We start from the raw sequence: 24386 nt of genomic DNA on the forward strand, positions 1-24386 counted from the left end.
TATTGAAGTTTACCAGAAAAATAATCATCGTCTTCAAAATTTTAACAAAAATAAACATGTTTTTAGCTAAATTAACAATTTCAATTGTTGTTATTTAGCAAATATTATATTTAATTCTTTTTATATAAACCTCTTTAAAAATAATATCACCAAAATGACCTTTATATTTGATTTGCATATGATTAAACTAATTTTTTTTCACATAGATTTAGTTTTAACTATTGTATAGTTAATTTCAGTTTATTGCAACAGTCTGCAGAAGTTAAAAAACAAACATACTTCTTATTATAAGTTGTAACCGTTTAGTCCACGTCTTCTGCTGCAAAGGGTTGCAGATGTGGTCCACAGACTTCAGCCGTTTTTGTTTCGAAAAAACAAACATCACCTTAGTTTAAACCAAAATTCTAATTTGACATTGTGTTTTTTGTCTCAAATTTGACACTGTGTTTTCCAGTTTTTTACAATTCTGACCACTTGATCGGTCAACCCGGTTACCTACTGATATGACATGATGACGTGTCAGTTTTGATGACTGGGGCATGCTGATGTGTCAAAATTGAACTTTTTTCCCACAAAAGAAACTAAGTTTTCACTTTATATCGATTTTGACACTAAGTTTAATTTTTTCTTTCGATTTTGATACTCTGTGTTTTGTTCCAAATCGAACATTATTTTTTCCAATTTTGTTCAATGTTGACCATTTTCCATTTTAAATCGTATAAATATTTTTTTAATATATTTTAAACCCGTAAAGATATATTTTTTCATTTAAAAACCATATTTTTGTATAAATACAAGTTTTTTTTTTAAATTTTTTTTATTACATTCAAACCATAATTTTATGTATATATATGTATTTTACATATTTATACACAACTTTAAATATTAAATACTCAACTTTAAATATGGTTAGTTTGGTTCTCATGATACAACTAATGCATATTTATGCATAACATTATGCTTTGACGGTAAAGAAAACCTTGTATTTATATAAAACTATGGTTTTTAAACGAAAATAAATGTATTTATACGGTTTAAATTGTAATAAAAAAATAAATTTATATGGTTTCACATGGAAAATGATCAACATTGAACAAAATTGGAAAAAATGACTGAACAAAATTGAAAAAAATGACGTTCGATTTTGAACAAAAAAAATAGTGTCAAAATTAAAAAAAAAAAATTAAACTTAATGTCAAAATCAAAAAAAGTGAAAACTTAGTGTATTTTGTGGAAAAAATTTCAAATTTGACATGTCATCATGTCATGTCAACATGTAACTTAGTTAACTAATCAAGTTGTCAGAATTGTAAAAAATTAGAAAAACACAATATCAAATTTGAGATAAAAAAACATAGTATCAAATTAATTTTTTTGTGTAAACTTAATGTCCATTGTATTATTTACCATACAATTTACTATAACGAACGATTCACAACAAATTTTGGAAATGTTCATCATATTTGCTTTTGTTAACAATCTCTCATTCAATATTCTAAAATAAAACATCTATCAGTTGGATTTCGATAAAAAAAACAATAACTTATTTATAATGAAATAAAGCACTTACAAAAAAATATTTACTGTTTAAAAAATATATTATCCACAGAATGAAGTTTCAACGGATTTGGAAGGTAGCAAACAATTCAACCCACAAATTCAATCACCCATACATACATGATACATGATACATAGAATATCACTTTTGTAGCAATCCAAACCCAACATGACAAATGGCCTAATGGTGTCACCTAATCCACACAAAAATCCAAACCAACTTCCTAAGTTCCTTTGAAGCAATGACAACCAAGATCTTGTATAAAATATAAATCAAAATCATCAAAGGACATTTATTAGTTATTGTGACAAATGATAGATTAAATAGTTTTCTACGTAAAGCTGCCGTAAGAATTGCTTAATTTGATTAATTTGACATAAAATTGAGTTAGTTTGGCCTTGAAATCATCGACGTGTTCCTTAATTTGGGTTTGGTTTGTTGGGCTACTGGTGTTGGGTGTGATTTTGGGTGGATTTGAATGGAATTTGACCCAAATTTCTTTAATTTATTTAGTTAGTTGCTTAATCTAATTTATATAGGTATTTTATTAATATTTAGTATATTTCACATTAGATTATATATGGTTTCAAAAGTTGCAATAATGTTCATGAATGTAAAAAGGGTGATGCTAAAATTGTGTTCTGTTTTTGGCTAAATTTGTAAAGAGTAATTTAGTAAGTCTAATCAACCAAATTATTTAATACTTTTAAATAAATTCAAGTCTATTATTATATATTTTTTAAAAATTGTATTAATATCTATGTTGTTTAATTTATGAATAATAAAAATTATTGTCCTTTAAATTTTTGAATAATAAGTTATTATCTTTTAACTGTTCAATCAATCAATTAATTATTATTTGTTATGAATAAAAAGACACCTTAGGTAAGATGTTTAAATATATAATCATTTTTTTTGTTCGTTAAAATCTTTTACAATATAATAAAGTTACAATAGTGTATATTTAAAATTTTACATATTATTATAGTATAGGTAATATAAGCACAATATTTTATTATAAAACTTATATAAAAATATAGTAGATAAATTAAAAATTAAGCCCAAGGTTCGACTTATTTTTGGGGTGTCAACGAAAACTTTATGACAATATATAAAACCTAAAAGTTGACGTTTATTTTTCATTATGATTATGATTTATTCTATAAACATAAACGATTTGAATTTCAATGTTTATTTAATTTTTATGTTTAATTTTTATTCTTTTAATGTATTAAGTATATATTTTTTAATAAATTACTACATAATTGTTACAAAACAAATAAACTAACATCATTTATCCAATATTAGTATACTTAAGTTTTATGATTTTATATAATAAAGACGTCATTCATAGTTGGAAAGAATTAATTTGTTGATTTTAAATTTTATAAAAGTCACTATATATATATAATTCAATTTGATACCGTTTTACTTTTTTGTCTCAATTAAGACATTCTGTTTACTAATTTATTCTAATGTTGACCATTTATTTGGACATCTGATTGCCAGCAGATATAACATACTCACACAACAACTAACTTGACATACTAATGTGACACTTTTTGGTGACATCAAATTCTTGATGTCAGAATTGAAAAGATAAAATAAAATGTAGTGACTTTGTGATAGTTGTCCTAAATGTATGATTTTTAATAGAATTTTGTAAATCATTTTCACGAGACGTTCGCATGCATCAACCAATGGGGTTTCGGGATCCATCAAGGTCAAATTTTATATCTCTCTTAAAGAAGTCATTATATAGTTTGAAACAAGCTCCACAAGCTTAGTGCAAAAGGTTTTCCAACTACTCAAAAAGATTCATAGTTTCATACCCGGATCCTACTCATTATAGTAGTCTCTTTAGTGGTCTATAATACCTCACGTTCATAAGACCCAATATCTGTTATGCGGCCCAACATGTTTAATTATATATATTAGGGGTGTGCATAATGTTGTTTAAAATCAAAACCGTGAACCGCACCACATGAACGGTTTGAGATTTTCGAAAACCGCAAACTGCACCGTTAAGGTTCTAAACCACATTATGTGGTGATGTGCGGTTCATACGATTTGGTGCGATTTAACAAATAAGTTTTTAATATTACATAATTTTAGTTTTATAAGCCTATATTTATGATTTTATATTTTTATGTATTAACTTTTACTAATAATATAAGTGTGTCGTATCACTCCATATATATAAATAGTTAAGTTGTATTATATTTATCCTGTTTTTTAATAATGTAGGACTCTTAGAGGTTGTTTGGGTGAGCTTTTTCTCTTTAAAAAGTCCTTTTTACAAAACACTTTATTGACTTTTAACTTTTGCCAAAATAAGTTTTAAAAATAAGTTTGGAATAACTTTTAGCATTTTACTTTTTAAAGCCCCAAAAGTCACCAAAAGTTAGCATTTGGTGACTTTTAGAAAATAATTATTTTCTTCTTAGCCAAAAGCTATTCTAAAAGAACTTTTAAAGTTTCCAAATATCTTATTAAACTTATTAAACTTTTTTTCTTTTTCAAAAAAAAAAAAAAAAAAAGATAAAAAGTCATTTTAAAAGTAAACCCAAACACTCTCTTGTTATAAATATTTAATATTCTACCCATATATAGTAAGATGGAATATACGAAACCCTATTGGGTATTTTTCACAAAATAATATAAAGTGTTGTGATTATCGGAGCAGAAAGTTCAAATATGATTTTGAGTTTATTTATTTTAGCAAGAGTGTTGTAATGAGATTGATAAACCGAAGACTTGATATTTCAAAGAGTAACTTAAAATATGATCGACAAGTTTGCCATCGTTCGAAAAAATGACCATTTTTTTTTTGGTAAAAAAATTCCATAGTATATTGTTGGCATTTTTTGCTAATAGTGTCTATACTAGATTATGATCCGCATAAAATGCGAGAAACGTATAAAATATATATATAATGTCATAAAAAAACTTACACAATAATTAAAAAAAATGATAAAAGTAACAAAAACACTTCTTGTTATTGATTAAACTGAAAAGTTTAAAAAATTAAATGAAATGTTTGAATATCTATAATCGTTAAAGAACATCTATGTAGACAATATTTTTTGTGTTATTAGTTGGACGACATTTTTCGTCGTATATGAGTATCTTCAAACCTTTTTACTTGCCACGAAAGAAACAACTACATATAACTGACCATGAGTACAGACGTGTCTACGCAAATACAATTCAACAATTGATAATGCTTGTCTTTGACTCTTGTTAATGTTCATAGCAAAACAAACATCGACGGGAAATTGCCTCCGCTGAAAAAGGAAGTGGATTCTTTTATCAAATGGAGTTAACTTCATTCGAGGTATATAAGTAGTCTCATTGAAAAATCTATCAGCTATAATTTGTGCCTCAATGACATGTTTTCCAAACCTAACAATTTGTAACCTAGTACCATTACACAAACCTTTGTTTTGGTCGATATTACGAAGCAACATGACCGGAACACCTGTTTTTAGTGTAAGTTTATGGTTGAGAATTCCAAATGCTTTAAACACATTCAATACATCCAGAGAGTAAACTAATTCTTCAAAACAATCTGTTGACTCTGTTTTACATAAAGAATCTGAACTCAAACAAGTTTTCCCTTCATCTTTCATCAATCCTAACATGTAGTCATTGATAGCATCAACCTCTTTATTTGTAATGACCAAAATAACTTTATCTTGAAAATATGATGGATCATCAAGATGGTTTTCAAAAAACGGATAAATGGTCGATACAATTGAATGAATATGGTCACTTGTAGAGCGAACGATAACATCTTCTGGAAATTCAACTTCAGCTTCACAATCATTAAAACCACCAATATTACATTCACCAATTTTAAGAATCCATTCAACAAATGTTTTGTCTCATCCAAATCATTAGTTAGACAACCAACCCGAAGCTTCATTAAATAGGATATTAAATGAAAAAATGAGTTATACAAATTAAACATTATAGACATATATATATATATATATATATATATATATATATATATATATATATATATATATATATATATATATTAAAAAATTAATGATAACAGTTAATATAATGGGAAATTAAAATTCAGGTTATATGATTTAAGATGTGGAGGTAAATATAATATAAAAGAAATTAAGAATAATTTACCTTGGGTGGTTATTTGTGAAAGTGACGACCTTGACGAAATAAATGTGGATTGTACATTCGGGTGTATGATGTTATGAGACGGAGATGCTGAAGGTAATTCGGTAAGGTTTTGATTAACTCGACAAGTAGGAGGTATGAAGAAATTATTTTCTGAAATGAAAATCCGTATCATAATTGGAGGAGATATATTTAAAAAAAATATTAATAGTACAATACAAAGAAAAAAAAGATTCATGTCTTATATAACGTATTCATCAACTACACTTTTAGATGACAGTTCCATTAACCTCTTATTCATTTTCTTTTATTCATCATGTATTATTAAAATTAAAAAAAAAATATTCCATCTTATTACATCATTTTATTCCATGAAATCTAATCAATTATAAAAATATAAGAAAACAATATTACTTGCCACAGTAAATGGTCAAATATGAGGTGTTGAGTCGAAAAAAAAAGTAGTAATCACTAAATGGAAACAAACATATGCATATATTTAACAAAAAAAAAATAAAAAATAAAAATACAGGAAAAAATAAGTTGAAGTAAGTAAATTGCAAATATGTCAAATTAACAACAATCAATAATTTAGAAGAGCAATACAAATAAAAAACAGAATAACATTGTATTTATGATTCAGAAATACACTATTATTCTTTTGTAGGGACAAACATATCAAATTGTTAGCAGTCAATAATTTAGAACAACAATACAAATATAAAAAATTGACAACAGTCAATAATTTAGAAGAGCAATACAAATTTAAAAAAGTAGAATAACATTGTATTTATGATTCAGAAGTACACGACTATTCTTTTGTATTTACAAATATATCAAATTGATAGCAGTCAATAATTTAGAACAACAATACAAATATAAGAACATAATAACATTGTATTTATGGTTCAGAAGTACATTATTATTATGTTCATTTGTAGAAAATAAAAGCATCCTACTATGAAGGGATAAAAAATTATTTTCCATATTTGCCCTTTGCGTAAATAGTATTGAATGCTGCATTATCGATTTTCCATAAAGGAAAAAGTGTGTGAAATTGAATCTCTTTTTAATTCAGAAATTTTAATTTAATAAAAAACAATAACATTGACAAAGACATTTAATAGTAGGAGGAAAACGGATAAAATCAAAGTAAATGGTTTTATTAGAAATACATCTATTGAAATAACTAATTAGATTAATGTGAAGAATGAGGTTTGAGTTCATGAAAGTATGCAGTGATTTGATAACATGAATTGAAAGTGTGAAACAGAAAATTATAAGGCATAAAAGTACATATCGTTAATCATCGATGACAAGGCTGAAGACATTTTTGCTCTAGTTTTCTGCAGAGGAAGTATGTCGACTGTTCTTGCATAAATTGAAGAATAAAAATGTTCGAATTATGTATTATGTATAGAAGATATATATAAAGATGAAAAAGAGGAAGTAAATAAATTGAAATGTATTTTAAATTTAAATTTGAAATAGAGGATAACATACCTCATAAGTTCCTTCTTTAATAAATGAAGATTTTTTTTTTGCCATTTGTCACACTCTAATTTAATTTGTCAAATGTCATTTTGTTGTTATTTTAAATTAATTTTTTTTTTCACATGTCATTTTATGAATTTTTTTTTCTATTTTATTAAACTTCACATAATATTTTAATGTAATAAATGCAATAAATGTAGTAATAAATGAATATTAATTTCACTAATAGACATACCTTTTAATATCAAAATTCCCAAAATTAAAACTTTTTAGATTCTTTTCTTTATTTAAAATTTAAAGGTAAAAAACATTTCCATTATAATAAATCATTATTTTTTATTTTCTTATAAATTCAAAGTTCTCAAATATTTTGATATTTATATCTAACTTATTCTTTTTAAATTTGAAATAGAGGATAACATACCTTATAAGTTCCTCTTTTATAGAAATATCATTTGACTTGTGAACAACAGTTTACTATATATAAGATCAATTAGAATGATTAATATGGTAAGAAATTAAATATTACAAAACATGAATAAAGATTCTATAATTAAACTGTTGATTTTATGGGATTTGATATAATCTATATTATGAAAATTCAATGGGTATTAAAGGTAACACCGTAATTTACCTTTAGACATGGTAACAATTGATGGAAAAAGAGTTTTTACCAAAAATTTGGTAGGTGATGTCAGAAAGTGATCTAAGGGTGGAAAATCTATAATCAAAATACAATCAAAGACCCTAATTATTTAAAATGATGTCATAAGGTTTATCTTTTAATAATATTTAGAGATGTGAAGTTTTAGTTATTTTTTGGGCAATAAGGAAATTAGCCATATTTGTTTTTTTTTCATATAAAAAAATTGAATGTGATATTTATTTGTAACAAAAAAATTAATTGAAAGGTGTAACACTAATCTAAAATGGAGTTAACCAATATTTAAATCTTGTAGATTCAATCTTTAAAAAAATAAACATCGAAATACTTCATGACTAAAAGTTGCATATATTTTACAGTTTTTTTAGAGTATTATCTCGTAAACAAAGTATATCTTCTATCAAAAATATATATATCATATGATGAATGGATAAAAAATTGTTTTCCATATTTGTCATTTGCATGAATAGTATCAAATGTTGCATTATCGATTTTCCATAACAGCAAAAGTGTGTGAAATTGAAACTCTTTTTAATTCAGAAGTTTTATTTTAAACAAAACAATAACAACATTGACAAAGACATTAAATAGTAGGAGGAAAACGAATAAAATCAAAGTAAATGGTTTTATTGGAAACCCATCTATTGAAATAACTAATTAGATTAATGTGAAGATTGAGGTTTAAATTCATGAAAGTATGCAGTGATTTGATAACAAGAATTGAAAGTGTGAAACAGAAAATGATAAGACATAGACATACATACCATTGATCATTGATGACAAGATTGGAGAAGCTTTTGCTTTATTTTTCTGCAGAGGAAGTATGTTAACTGTTCTTGCGTAAATCAATGAATAAAAATGTTAGAATTATGTATTATGTATAGAAGATATATAACGATGAAAAAGAGGAAGTAAATAAATTGAAATGTATTTAAATTTAAATTTGAAATAGAAGATAACAAACCTTATAAGTTCTTTTTTTGCAGAGATATCATTTGACTTATGAAAAACAGATTACTATGTATAAAATCGATTAAAATCAATTAGAATGATTAATATGGCAAGCAATTAAATATTACACAACATGAAAAAAGATTCTATAATTAACCTGCCGATTTTATGTGATTTGATATAATCTCTATTATGAAAATTCAACGAGTATTAAAGGTAACACTGTAAGTTACTTTTAGACATGGTAACGATTGATGGAAAAAAGAGTTTTTACCAAAACTTTGGTATGTGATGTCACAAAATGATCTAATAGTGGAAAATCTATGATCGAAATACAATCAAGGGACCTGATTGTTTAAGATGATGTCATACGGTTTCTATTTTAATAATATTTAGAGATATATGTATGTATATTATTGACATGCGATGCGATATGGTTTAAACCGTAATTTTATAATTAAAAACCGCAAACCGCATCACATAATGTGGTTTAACAAAATAACAAACCGCAAACCACACCACGGAACTTCTAAATCGTGCTTTGTGGTGCGGGGGGTTTATGATGTTTGATGCATACCCCTAATTATATACAATCTACATTTGTGTCATATGTATATAATCAAATGTTTATTCAACGATTAACCGGTTGGTCTAGATCAACTGACCACCAGGGGTGACCTTGGGGGGGGGGGGGGGGGGGTTTCTTGGAGGTCTCTGGTTGGAGTCTTTCCTAGGACTTTTCCCTAAGAGAAACGAAGTGGAGTTTATTCCCCAAAAGAAAGGGTTTGATGAAGAAATATTGTCTGTTTGGATCTCACTCCACAACTCAAATCCACTAGTTAAGAGACTCGCTCTAAAATAAATTGTATATTCACTACTTTCAAGGCATGATTTCATATGTGAAAACTACTCGTATGTTGATTCACCTTAGAGTCAACTATCCATTTAGTAATAATGACGGGACATACACAAACCTACGATATAGGAAATGACTTCTTCTCCCCCTTATTATATATATATATATATATATATATATATATATATATATATATATATATATATATATATATATATATATATATATATATATATATATATATATATATAACCTACGATATAGGAAATGACTTCTTCTCCCCCTTATTATATATATATATATATATATATATATATATATATATATATATATATATATATATATATATATATATATATATATATATATATATATATATATATATTAATTCACATACGAGTTGGTGAATAGGAACTTTTCCTAAATTAGAATTTTGCCACATGATTACTCCTTTTTACCACATTAATTTTTGCTTTACACGGTTCTAACCCCTGTTCTTTAACTGGTTTAACACATTGGACACAGGGTTTACGAAATTTAATTTGCACATATACTCAGTGCCGCCCTTCTCTTCCAATAACATTCAGTGCCACCCTTCTCTTCCAATACGAACCTCCACCGCCATTGACTATGTTTGCTTTTTCTTTTACCCACTTCTTTTCGACTGTTAATTAAACTTTCTCTACCCTCTCTACCCATGCCGGTTTAGGGTTCCGCCTCTACACGATGTCAATTTCGATAGACCACCGATCATCCTGTTTCATCGTTGTTTTACTGTATTGACTATTTTCTGAAGCTCCGCCAATCGGGTCCCAGCGTCAAAGCACCAATGCTCCATCGGACCACAAGTAGTTTATAAGCAGTACCTTTTCCAAGTCTTCTCCATCTTCGTTGTTAAGAATTAAGAACTACAATCAAGTCGGAACCCATCAAATTGGGGCGGAAATATGGAATTCATGCTCGAGAACCCAGCGGACATCTTTCTAACCGAAGTGACACGCGACGACTTTTACTTTGAAGCCGACACTACTTTAATCAGGTCAGAACCCTTCCATTTTGGGGCACAAAGCACCTGTTTTTCGATCGATTGAAGTTGTGTTAGTAATTAATTGAATCTGGGTTATGATTAATTGAAGTGACTTTTGATCGGAAAGTGTTCTTCACAGATTTAAAAGAGGCATGTAGGAGAAGATTTGTGACCCCAGGGGGGGATGACTTTGGGGGGTTTTCCCTTGGGTCCAAACGTATACTGCTCTTTATTTGGCGAGTGAGAAAAAAAAATGAAATATCCTGCAAAGTCGTTTAAAGAGGCGAAGAACGATGTCCGTTTATGGAAAACATTCGGTGAGTGTTTCAACTGCTTCTATTTTTCTGCTCTTATTGATGAAAATATTCTTTATATGCAGGAAGGATTGTTCCATGACTTACAAAACTTGGAACAAATTAGGAATATGTCCCTGATCATGGATTTTTATGTGATTTGTTATGGGTTGGTCTTCATAGAGATGTGGAAGGATGGGAAGAAAATGATGCTTTTGGGGCTGATAACGTTGCAGTCTATCTTGAAAAGCATGATCATGATCATGATCTTATATACACAACTCAGTAGGTATACATAACAGGTATGCATGACACATGAAAATCAATTTTGTTTGAATTTGGTTTAATGTATATCTTTTTAATTACATAAAATTAGTTGATGTTATTTCCTACGACTATTTTAAATTTTAAACGTCCGGTGACATTTTTATAATTTCATTGTAACAATTTGTTGTTATCCTGGGTTACATTGACAGTGAATATGTTGACAAATATATGCATTCGTAGTGTTGGCACTAGTGACACTATTGATATCACAAAATCTTGAAATGCTCATATTTATTATTTTACTTCTCTTTAGAATAACTTTTACATGAACTTCCTCCGGATGAACTACGAGTTTAAGGTGGTGTGAGCTTTGGTTGACCCACGTATGAATTTGTGTTTCTTGAACTTTGGGATTCAATATTTCTTTAATTGGTTTTTTTAATTTATTTTTTTGGTGTTTTGTGTTACTAAGTCGGCTTTAATTCTGATGTAAGTGGCCACTACTCCTGAACCAATATGTCATTATTTTTGTTTTTGTTATATTTATTTTTTCTTATTTTCTTAGATCTACAGATGTAGAACATTCTATTCTGGAAGACATCCAAAATCGTGTACAACTAAACTATTCCACACTTTCCTATGAAATATGAATCAGAATACGTCTTTTTAATCAAATATAAATATGAATCTCTCATTGATTCATTCAATTTTTACCTTTTTTTTTTTTTTTTTTTTTTTTTTTTTTTTTTTTTTTTTTTTTTTTTTACGTTTTCTGGATCCAACTCAACCAATCAGTCGGACCAGCTTGCGATTTATGTTCATTTGTTATGTCATGAATCTTTCATATAAATGTATCGAACCAATTCGGATTCAATAAAATTATATATGGTTTTGGTGGCTTCAAATTTGTTGGTGGGCAGCCTATTGTAATTGATTACGTGAAGGGTTCTCACATCCCTTTGTGTTACTTTAAACTGAAATAATGATCTTGACGTGGTGACATTTTGCATATAAGAGACCATGATACATGCATAAGTCAGTATATCATCTTTTTTGGTATGATAGAATCAAGGAAGGAATGAAATTGTTCATTTCGTTGCCAGATGGAATGGACCATTCTGTTGTTCGTATTTTGTTAATTTTTCTTAGTTTCTTGAGTAAATGTTTTTTTTTTTTCTTTTTCATTCTATCATGATTCATGGAATGTAATGGATAGTTGCAACGTAAACAAATTCTATTTATATACTACTAACCTTTAATGTCATTTTCAAAGAATTATTTCCAGCTTTTTGTTCCCAAACATTATTCAAAACGGCGCAACCGAATTCCTTCTAGTTTCTCATTGATAAGGCCCAACAATTTTGTTACATAATCAAAAGGAAAAACAAATGGGTCGAAGAGTAACATCAATTTGTAAAACATTTTTTTTAATCAACTAGTGTAAGGATGCTAGAAATTGGTTTATTTGGAAATCTATATTTTACCCTTATGACACCTAATCATTTTATAACCTCTTTCGATTGTATGGTCCTTTAAAGCGTTGTTTATGCAAATAAAATTATTTATGTTACTATTAATTTTTCTTTTTTCCATCATAAACTTTCCCAAAAAAGGAACATGATGGATTACTTAAAAATTAACAAGAAAATATTATCCTTGTTTTAGGGAATCCTCCCTTGAACAAATATAAATGTTATCTTAACTGGTGGAAGAGGTTCCCTCAATAGAATATGATTCATCAAGTTCTATTAAAAATTGAATTAATTTGATATGAATATGATCATCATGACGTAACTTTTTAGTAGCATCACATACAAAAGTTGTATGGTTGTCGAGAATCAACTTCCTTCCAAAAAGAGTAGTCAGGCAACTTATTATTTCCTCGAATACAATTATACAAAATTTTATTTTACAATATGTATTATATACCACAACAAACCCATATAGTTTTTCAAAACTTCCTTTCAACTCGGACCAAACTTCAAAAGTGAACTTGGACACAACATGAATCTTATCTTAATATCTTATACATATTTATCGGAATAAAAGCCACCAACACCAAGATATTGCCACGACAATGTCGAGCCAGTGTAATCATCAGTGGGTTTTGTATATTTTCCATTGACAAAGCCCAAGACTTGGTAGTACTGGCCCAAGACTTGTAATTTACTATGCCTTTCAATTTGAAGCTAATAATGGAGACACAATTTAATTTATTTGATTTAAAAAACAAAGAGGTCATTAGAATCAATTTCCGTTCCAATAGAAGACTGAACAAAAAAGAATACTCCTAACTAGGCATAATGGCAACTTAGGAGCACACAAATTAAATAACAAATTTACTGATACTCAAGATGAGGCAACTAGTAAAATTATGTGTGAGTACAAGTGTAACTGTATAACACAAAAATGCTAAAACAGACAAGTAATTCATACAATATTATTATATTCAAGATTAGGCAGCAAGAATTATATTACAATTCTGTAACCAACACACTCCACGTGCAGAGATTGTATGCCAAAGGATGCATGACAAGTAATTATACAATCACATAACCAACTGTTCATGCAATCACAACGACTACACCAGGATTCTAAGATACTATAGGGCCAGTGCATGGTGGGTACTTAGAAGTTAAAGAGAAAGACATACAATGATAATTGAAAATCAACAAAAAAAAAACGAGAATCACAAAGAGTCATACACGAGTCTTTGTTATAAGCCAAGGGGAGTGGGCTAACAGCACACGTTGGAGCACATATTAAATAAAAGTCGTAGGGAAGATCACTCATGCTAGGGTTTCTGTTGAAAATAATAAAATAAGTCAATCTTATATTTATTTGTATTCTCAAAAGGGTTTTTTGTGTTCAAGTGTTTTGTTGTGGGCTTAGAATGTAAATGCAAGGACAACACGCGGATCTTTTGATATGGATCGGATATTCGGGTATGCTCCATATTTGTGTTACTGAGATATAAAATAGGAGAGAGAGTGGAGATATTTTCAGATGAACTTCTTCAGCTAGCTCGATAGAGTTAGGGTTTTCTCTAGTTTTCAACCGTTCTTATGTCTACTTCCCTCTGTTCTTGTGTATGTTAACAAGTTATAGTAATCGCTCAAACTCTTGTTGATTGATCTGTAGTTCAGATGTTTTTCATTGAATAATCTGATTAGATTAGGGTTGAGTGAATGAATATGTGAGAGTAGATTAGGTTTTTTGTAGTGAGGTTTCAACTGTAAGTAAATGAAAACCTTCTGTTTCTTTGTCCTCAAATGATATAAGAAATGAAGATGTTGGGAAATATGTCTTGTGTTATTTTAACATGGTATCAGAGCTGTAAGGCTCATGTTCTTTGATCCTGACGCTTCGGTTGTAGTTGATCGTCGTTTGGTGATCTTGGTTCTCGACGATCCGGAAAAGGTATTTCTTCTTTTTTTATCTTCCGTTTGAATCTGTTAGATCTAGGGTTTCGTTTTCTATTTACCCTAGTTTTGATCCTGTTTTCTATGAGTTCCTGGTACTGCGAGATGTTTGATTGATCTTGCAGATTGGCGTTTTCATCTACTTGTTGCTACGATTGCAAGTTTGGACTAAAAACTCTGGAAGTAATCGATCAATACCTTTAAATCTGAAATAATCCTCTTGGGGTCGGAATTCATCACCGATAAACCCTTGCAGGGAACGGATTCAGGGAGTCGATTTTAAAACCACATCTCTGCTTATAGCACTGTGAGGGTTTCTTGTTCTATTTTCTTCTTTATACCTTTAGTTGTAGATGTGGGAGATCCTGGTTGTTTTGAGAATACCAGTTGTTTGTTTGTTTGTTTGTTTGTTTTTTTTTTTTTTTTTTTTTTTTTTTTTTGTATATTGTGTTGTTCTTGGTTGTTGGTTTTGACTCTGTGTTTGATTGTCTTGGGCCCTGACACACCGTGGTGACCATCTGGACTTTAAGTCAACACAGGCTCTGCTATTTGTTGTTTTTTGATTCTCTGGGTGCTATTGTTCTTGTGTGTTTTCTGTGATTTACTATGGCCGGAGACACTCCTGAAGGGAGTGGTACTCCTAAAGATAATACTACTGCTGATTTTGATGATCCTTTATATGTTCATCCTTCTGATTATGCTGTAGCCTCAATCATAACCATTAAACTGACTGGAAATGAAAATTATCGGTTATGGCGTAGTGCCATGTCAAGAGGTCTAAAGGCTAGGAAAAAATTGGGCTTTATTGATGGTACTTTAACACTTGAAAAAACTGAAACCTCTAAATCTTCTAAATGGGAACGTGTTAATGCTGTTGTATGCAATTGGATATTAGGATCTATTTCTGAAAACATATATGCTAGTCATGTCTATTCTGATAAAGCTAAGGATATTTGGGATGAATTATTTGAAACCTATAATAAGGCTGATGGATCTATAGTTTTTAATATCCATCAACAAGTTAATACTTTAAAACAAAATGGTTCGTCTCTTTCCGATTATTATAATAAAATTGACTCTTTATGGAAGGAGTTTGATCTAACTAAATGTATATGTGAGGCTGCTACTAAGCTTAATGATCATTCTAAATTGATGAAACTAATGCAGTTTCTAAGTGGTCTTGATGATGCATATAATCAAGTCAAGAGTCATATTCTCTTGATGGAGCCATTACCAAATGTTGAATCTGCTTTTTCTATTCTTTCTAGAGAAGAATCTCTTCAAAAGAATGGTTCTTTGAATTCTTTTGTCTCTTCAAAACCATAGGTTTCTGTGTTTAATAGTAAAGTCAATGATTTTAAAAAGGGACAAGGTCAAAATAGGATCAAAAATCAAGGGTTACAATGTAAACATTGTAATCTTAAAGGTCATACAATAGATAGATGTTATAAATTGATTGGTTATCCAAAAGATTTAAACAGAAAAATGAAAATAATAATCAGAATAAGTCTTTTTCTGTGAATTCATCTTCTGCCAGTTCAAATAACAATATAGTAGTTTCTTCTGAGTCTATTCACAATAGTGATGCTCACTTCCTCACAAGTGAGCAATACTCCAAGTTTCTTCGTCTCATCAGTGACAGTTCTGCTAGTGAGGATGTATCTGTTGGAGCTAATATGGTAGGTACATGTTCATTCACTTGTTGTAATTCCTTTGTCAATGTAAATAATCCTCAGAGTTGGATTGTTGACTCAGGGGAAATCAACATATGATAGCCTGTGAGTCACAACTTCGAGACACAGTGGATGTGTCTAGACTCAATCTTCTTGTTAAACATCAAAATGAATCTTCTGCTCCTATAAATAAAATTGGTAACATTCAGTTGTCTTCTTATCTCACTTTATTTGATGTATTTGCTGTTCCAGACTTTAATGTTAATATCTTGTCTGTACACAAGCTTTGTAAGGATAGTGGTTGTGAAGTTGTATTTTCTGAACATAATTGTAAAATTCAGGATTCACTATCAAAGGAGATGGTGGAGAATGGTAGGGAGTCTGGGGGTCTTTATTACCTTGATCATGTTTCCTTAGGTAATTCTGCTAGTTTAACTATTCCTAAATGTTGTGTTTCAAAATTTACTTGGCACAGTAGACTTCGTCATTCAGCTGACCAGGCATTAAGTGTTCTAAAAGATAAACTGAAACTTGGAAATGAATCTTTACCTCCTTGTGATGCTTTTCATAGAGCAAAACAGACTAGAGAATCTTTCTCTCATAGTCAGCATCATTCAACTCAATTGGGTGAATTGATTCATCTAGATGTTTGGGGTCCCTATAGACTGGCTTCTGTTGAGGGCTATAAGTATTTTTTTTACTATTGTGGATGACTTTTCTAAGGCCACTTGGTTTTTTCTTTTGAAATCTAAAAGTGAAGTTTTTGATTGTTTTAAAGCTTTTGTGAATATTCTATTAAATAAATTTAGTGTTAATATTAAGACTATAAGGTCTGATAATGGGACTGAGTTTGTGAATAATCAAAAGAAGTTTTTTTGTATAGAACATGGTGTCATTCATCAGAATTCTTGTGCTTAAACTCCACAACAAAATGGAGTTGTGGAAAGAAAGCACAAACATATTCTTAATGTTGCACAATCTCTTATGTTTCAGTCAGGAGTTCCTGTTAAGTATTGGGGAGATACAGTTTTAACTTCAGTTTTTTTGATAAATAGGATGCCTACTTCTGTTTTGAATGGCTTATCTCCTTATGAACTTGTTTTTAAAAGAACTCCTAGTTTTGATCATTTAAGAGTTTTTGGTTGTCTTTGTTTTGCTGTTAAACAAAATGTTACTGATAAATTTTCTGAACGTGCTGAGAAATGTGTTTTGTTAGGTTATTCATCTGATAAGAAAGCTTATAAACTTCTTAGTCTGGATACTAACACTTCTTTTGTATTCAGGGATGTGAAGTTCTATGAGTCTGTATTATCTTTACAAATTAAGGTCAACTATTGTTGACAAAACTGTTAATACTTTTGGCCCTAGTGATCCTTTTTCCTATGATGACTTTGAAAAAAATGAATACTTAAATGATTCTATAAATCTAGATGAACTGAGAGTGGAATCACAGGAGGATGGTATTAATGCAGCTACTAACTTGGATGATAGTAGCTTAGATGAGTCAGTCAACCGTAGTGGCGAGGCAGTTGTGCCTCCTTCTGCTGGTTCTGTTCATTTTTCTTCTGAGTCTGAGGAAAATAGTCATACTTCCTCAACTCCTTCTGTAGAGCTGTCTATAGGTGCTTCTAGGTCTAGACGTGAATCACATATGCCAATTAAGTTTGCTAATTATGTTATTGAAGGAAAATATAAATATGGAATAGAAAGATCTGTTAACTATTCTCTACTTGATACTGATACTAAATGTTTTGTTTCAAATCTAAATAAGACTGTTGAGCCCAAAGATTACAATGAAGCCTTATCTGATCCTAATTGGGTAAAGGCCATGAATGAAGAGATGGAAGCTCTTCATCATAATCACACTTGGGAAATAACTAATTTACCTAAAAATAGGAAACCAATTGGTTGCAAGTGGGTTTTCAAAATTAAATATAAGTCAAATGGTGAAGTAGAAAGATATAAAGCACGGTTAGTTGCTAAGGGTTATAATCAAAGAGAGGGGATTGATTTTGAAGAAACTTTTTCTCCTGTTGCAAAAATTGTGACTATTCGCATTGTTATTTCATTATCTGTGCATAATTCTTGGTCTTTATATCAGTTAGATATAAATAATGCTTTTCTTTATGGTGATCTCTCTGAGGATGTTTATATGTCTCTTCCCCCTGGATATTATTATGTGAATGATTCTAGGGTTTGTAAGCTAACAAAATCATTATACGGTTTAAAGCAAGCTCCTAGAAAATGGAATGAAAAATTGTGTGCTTCTTTGTTTGTGTTTGGTTTTCAACAAAGTATAAGTGATTATTCACTTTTTATTAGAAGGTTTGAAAATTCAATTACTGTGTTACTTGTATATGTTGATGATATTATATTGACTGGTAATTGTGAAACTGAATTAAAAAAGGTTAAAGATTTTATGAAAACTCAATTTTTGATTAAAGATCTTGGAGTTCTTAAGTATTTTTTAGTTATTGAATTAGTAAATATTGATAATGGTTTATGTTTAAATCAAAGAAAGTATTGTTTAGAGCTTTTACATGAATATGGTTTGCTTAGTTGTAAACCTGTTAACACTCCTTTAGAAACAAATTTTATGATAAATGCAGAAAATGAAGATAAAAACAATGAGTTATTAGATAATAAAACTGAATTTCAAAAAATTATTGGAAAACTTATATATCTTACTGTTACTAGACCAAATATTGCTTATAGGGTTCAAGTGCTTAGTCAGTTTATGCACAAACCTAAAAAATCTCATTTAAAAGTTGCTTTAAGGTTGTTAAGATATTTAAAAGGAAGTCCTGGAAAAGGAGTAGTAATAACTAAATCTGATAATTTTGTATTGAGTGGATTTGTTGATGCAGACCGGGCTAAGTGCTTGACTACAAGGAAATCTGTAATTGGTTACATGGTGTATTTTAATAATTGTTTGATATCATGGAAGAGTAAGAAATAGTCTACTGTTTCTAGATCTTCTACTGAAGCTGAATATACAGCTCTTGGGTCTATTACTTGTGAATTAATTTGGGTTTTAAAAATTTTCTTTTAATTAGGAGTTAAAGATCTTATTCCAGTTTCTGTATTTTGTGATAATGACTCAACAATTAAGTTAGCTCTTAATCCAATGTTTCATGAAAGAACTAAAGATTTTGAAATTGATTTGCATTTTGTTAGACAAAAAATTTCTAATGGGTTTTAAAACTGGTTAACAAATTTTTTTCTAAACAAAATGCATATCTTCTTACTAAGTCTTTGAATATAAAACAACATGATTTTTTATCTAAAAAAATGGGTCTTATTGATATTTTTAAGAAAAACAAATAAATATTTCGATTGAGGGGGAATGTTGAAAATAATAAAATAAGTCAATCTTATATTTATTTGTATTCTCAAAAGGGTTTTTTGTGTTTAAGTGTTTTGTTGTGGGCTTAGAATGAAAATGCAGGGACAACACACGGATCTTTTGATATGGATCGGATATTCGGGTATGCTCCATATTTGTGTTACTGAGATATAAAAGAGGAGAGAGAGTGGATATATTTTCAGATGAACTTCTTCAGCTAGCTCGATAGAGTTAGGGTTTTCTCTAGTTTTCAACCGTTCTTGTGTCTACTTCTCTCCATTCTTGTGTATGTTAACAAGTTATAGTAATCGCTCAAACTCTTGTTGATTCATCTGTAGCTTAGATATATTTCATTGAATAATCTGATTAAATTAGGGTTGAGTGAATGAATATGTGAGAGTAGATTAGGTTTTTTGTAGTGAGGTTTCGGCTGTAAGTAAGTGAAAACCTTCTGTTTCTTTGTACTCAAATGATATAAGAAATGAAGATGTTGGGAAATATGTCTTGTGTGATTTTAACAGTTTTAGTAACAATAACCGAACAAAAAACAAGATCAAGTTTGAATTAGTGTAGATCCAACCTTAAGAAAACATTGTACAAATGATTTTATAAAATCTCCCTAAATGAACCAGAATAAACCGAATAAACATAAAAATCTAACCCTAAGGGTTAAGAACATGCTGTAAAACAAATATGATCTAATCATTCACAAACCAAAGAATAAAATAAGGTAAAAAAGAACTAAGTCTAAAAAAACATTAGAAGAAGGAACATATCTAAACTGATTTAGAAGCTTACGTTAGGCAAGTATTTGTTTCTCGCACCCGCTTGCAGCTTGTCCTCATAATTAGAAAGCGGTGTCATGTTCTCTTTCAACCCTTTCCTCTTTTGAATAAGGCTTAAAAGCATACTCGTAAATGAACCATACCCTAATAATCAAACACAAATTATGGGATGATCTACCCCAAATTAGCACCGTTCAAAGCTTAAGAAAATCAAAACAACTTAATCACATGCATATACGCTATGATGGCATACAACATAGTAACTAAACTCTACATCTTTATCTTTTTATATGCATATCCTTGTCTTTCTTTCCAATTTTTGATCTCATCAAGCGCGTGTCCAAGCGCTTGGAATTCCACAAAGTAAAACAATTGCATGGACTGTGGTTTCATGGTCAGTTGAGAGTTGAGACACATAAATCACATGCTTGGCAATCTTTATCATCTCTTTGCCATCATGGTGGGGCACATCAGCATGAAGTACCACATTGCGAACATCAAAATAATATCGTCCTTAACCCTTCAACTAAAGCACATGTAACTTCAGTTTATAGAATCTATAAGTTGAGGACTTGGAGGGATCAAGGTAAGGTGTTTTTTTTGGGAAAAGCGTGGTGCCACGACGTGGAGTATGGAGGACCACGACGTGGCATGTCCATTATACGAACATGTGTTTTGATGGCCACCACGATATGGCAAAAGGAAGGCCACAATGTGGCAGCTGATGCATCCCAAACCCACAATTTTTAGTGTTTTCTCCATATTTAAGGACTTTAACTTCAGGGTTAGGTCATTCTCTTTAGCCTCTTACATGGCCTTATTTAGCTATGTATTTTAGGTCATTATCTTAATATATTTGAGTAAAAATGTTACACTTTAAGATATACGATACTTAATATGCTTTGAAATTTTCAATTATAGTTAAAATGGGAGTTGGGATGCAAAAGGAACAAAACGGAGCTAAAAAAGACGCAAAAATGATGTTGTTGGCAACTTAACATCTCTTTAGTGTTTTGGTCATATCTCATGACTTGTAACTCCGATTGACAAATTCAAGATGTTATGAAACCTAGACAAAATTTCGGAAAACTTTCGTGTTTGTGAGAAAGTCTGATTCCCAGTTACCACATCGTGGCAAAGCCATTCCATGGCATGGAAAATCAAAAAAATCTATGCACGCGAATATTCCATCTCCCACGGCGTGACAAGTCTTTTTCCATGGTGTGGCGATGCTAAACCCTATAAATAGAGCCGTAGATTAACCCTAATGACATATCTTAACCCCTGATTCATTCCCTATGAAAATAAACCCAAAAAGTGTCGTTTTGAGGGTCTAGAAGGCGGTTAGAGGGCCATTAAGCTGATATGGAGTGAAGATCTGAAGGATTTGAGAGCTGATTCATGACATGAATCATTTAGTTTGTTGTTTTGACCATGATTATCATTCCAGTTGTTTCTATTTGTGTTTTTTCTTTCTAAATTTAGGTGTTAAAACTTGTTGCTTTCATTTGGAGTAGATGAAACTCAATATTATATAGGCCTGGAAATTAGGTTGGGTTCGGGTTGGAGGGTCACAGGTTAGCGGGTTGGTGGGTCAAAAAGCATAAACTCAACCCAAGCCATATAATATATAGGTTGGCGTGTCACGTGTTGGTGGGTTGGAAACCTCAACCCAACCCAACCCATATAATCCGTTTAAGTATATGGGTTCGCGGGTTCACAAGTTAGTGGGTCGAGCCCAACCCATATTACCCATTTAATAAATTGGCAATGCATTTTCAAAAGTAATGTTTTTTCAACATAAAGTCAAAAGTGATTAAAGTAATTAACATAAAAAAGAGGTTTTCAACATAAATTCATAAAGTCATTAACATCCAAATAAAATTGAAAAATGAAAACATTCATACAAAGTGGATTTGTGCTTTGTTCGTGACTCTTGAGTATCTAAAAATTGCGACATGTGTTTTTTCTTTTTTATTAGGGCACCACAAACGCAGACTAGCCACATACGAATATGAAAGGAAATCAAATTTCATTAATAATTAAATATATCTATTTCTTTATATATATATATATATATATATATATATATATATATATATATATATATATATATATATATATATATATATATATATGTATATACGGGTTAGCGGTTTGACGGGTCAAAATCTCAACCAAAACCCGTCTGTTTTCAGGTTGGGTCAATGTCGGGTTACAAGTTAGGTCGAGAGTTGTCACCCCTAATTTTATGTGTTGATTTCAATGATTTTTGATTTTATTAGTTTGGTTATTTTGTGTTTGATTGATCATCACCTATCATGTTAAAGTTATGATTTTTATTACCTATGGATGATTTATGTGTAGTTAAGAGGATCAATCTTATTACATTACCTTAAATCTTAACTAGTTTATCATCTTTAAACTGTTAGGACTAGAGATTGATCAAATCCTAGGGTTAGGTAATATTTATCTGTGACTTTGGCTGTGTTAGAGAGTTTAGATATCCATGATATGTTTCGATTGATTGTCAGGATCATTAATGAGAAATCACTAGAACATATCACTCACTTTCCAAATATATTAAATTAATTATGTGTTCACTAATTACATGCTTTTTGTGTTAGTTGTTCATTAATTATTAATACTAGAAAATTTGATCAAGATAATTAGTCACGTTAACCAACTAATAGATCCATTGCACTATTAACGAAGTTAACCATAATTTTGAGAAGTAATCCAAACTAAACCAAAGTACCTGAAGTGATTCGTGTCCAATAATTTTATCTAGTTAGTTTAGCTATTGATTTAGTAGAGTTTAATAATCAAAACCCCCTTTTATTGATTTCATATATTTATTATAACCTATAATCAAATATTCCAAAATTTATTTACTACCATTTCCATTGAGTTCGACACCCATGTTTATCAAAACTATATTATACTCCAAAAGTTTCACTACATGTAAGGTGTGGTTTAGATGCGATATAGTATAAACTATAAATAAAAACCAGTGCATTAAAAATTACACATCAAGTTTTTGGCTCTGTTACCGGGGAACAATTTTCAATTAATTTAGTTTATTTAATTATTCGTTATTTTTTTTAATTTTTTAGTTTTATTTTTATTTTCTTTGATAACATATCACTTGTCGGGAATGTTTTTCTTTTTTTTTTGCAGGAATTCGTGATCATACGCATTGCTTGGTTTTTCTTTTTGCAAGCGTTTTAAAATTGAAAGTGATTAGGGAATTATTGACTTATCTAGTCTAGTACTTTGGTTATTTGTCCCATTCAATCCATAAGGCGTAGTATAGCATGGCATATCACAGTGGTTAAGCAGAAGACCGAGCTCTTGCTACTCTTGACAAGTTTGATCAATTCTTATTCTACTTATCGGTTAACGGTCCAAAGAAAACAAATGAAATAACCTAATGGGTCCCGAAAGTTTTTGTTTTCATAAACCACTTCTTGCATGCAAGCAATTTAATTAACAACTGTAGCATGATTCCGACAAAGATGAGTGACCGTGATATCCTTTTTTAATTATTTTGGCTTGCGAGTTTTATATTTTATTTATTTTAGTTGCTTTAATTTTTATTTTTTTAGTTTGTTTAATTTTGTTGATCTTTGTAGACTTATATTGCCCTTTGGATGCTTTTAGTAATTTCAACGATTAAGATCCAGTGTGGTTTTTTCACAAGAGATAATATACGGGAGGCGTTACATCACATAAGTGTGGAGTCACTTACCCACACGAGAGAGGGATCGAGACTTCATTAAAGTCCATTACTAGAGGGAAGAGCATGTACGAGAGATGAAATGAGTGTTCAGTCGACACGCCTCGAGGTGATTTTTATTGCAAATTTTTTTCCACTATCCAGTTACCACGTCGTGGTCCA

The 24386-nt window shown here is 29.9% G+C and overlaps 1 protein-coding gene and 1 long non-coding RNA gene across 2 annotated transcripts; one reads left to right on the top strand and one right to left on the bottom strand.

Annotated features, from left to right (window-relative positions):
• Positions 1–4689: 4689 nt before the first annotated feature.
• On the bottom strand, positions 4690–5882 carry LOC128133455 (uncharacterized). The gene is made up of 2 exons (XM_052770912.1): positions 5711–5882; positions 4690–5375 (listed from the first exon to the last, which is right to left on the bottom strand). Exons 1-2 carry the CDS (start codon positions 5880–5882, stop codon positions 4690–4692), a joined length of 858 nt encoding a protein of 285 aa, XP_052626872.1.
• A 4231-nt stretch (positions 5883–10113) lies between these two features.
• LOC111885057 (uncharacterized) lies at positions 10114–11449 on the top strand. Its single transcript, XR_002847983.3, has 3 exons — positions 10114–10711; positions 10839–11016; positions 11079–11449. It is a non-coding gene; the product is annotated as an uncharacterized LOC111885057 (long non-coding RNA).
• Positions 11450–24386: the final 12937 nt, after the last annotated feature.

Source organism: Lactuca sativa, chromosome 4 (genome assembly GCF_002870075.4).
Source record: "Lactuca sativa cultivar Salinas chromosome 4, Lsat_Salinas_v11, whole genome shotgun sequence".
Taxonomy (NCBI): domain Eukaryota; kingdom Viridiplantae; phylum Streptophyta; class Magnoliopsida; order Asterales; family Asteraceae; genus Lactuca; species Lactuca sativa.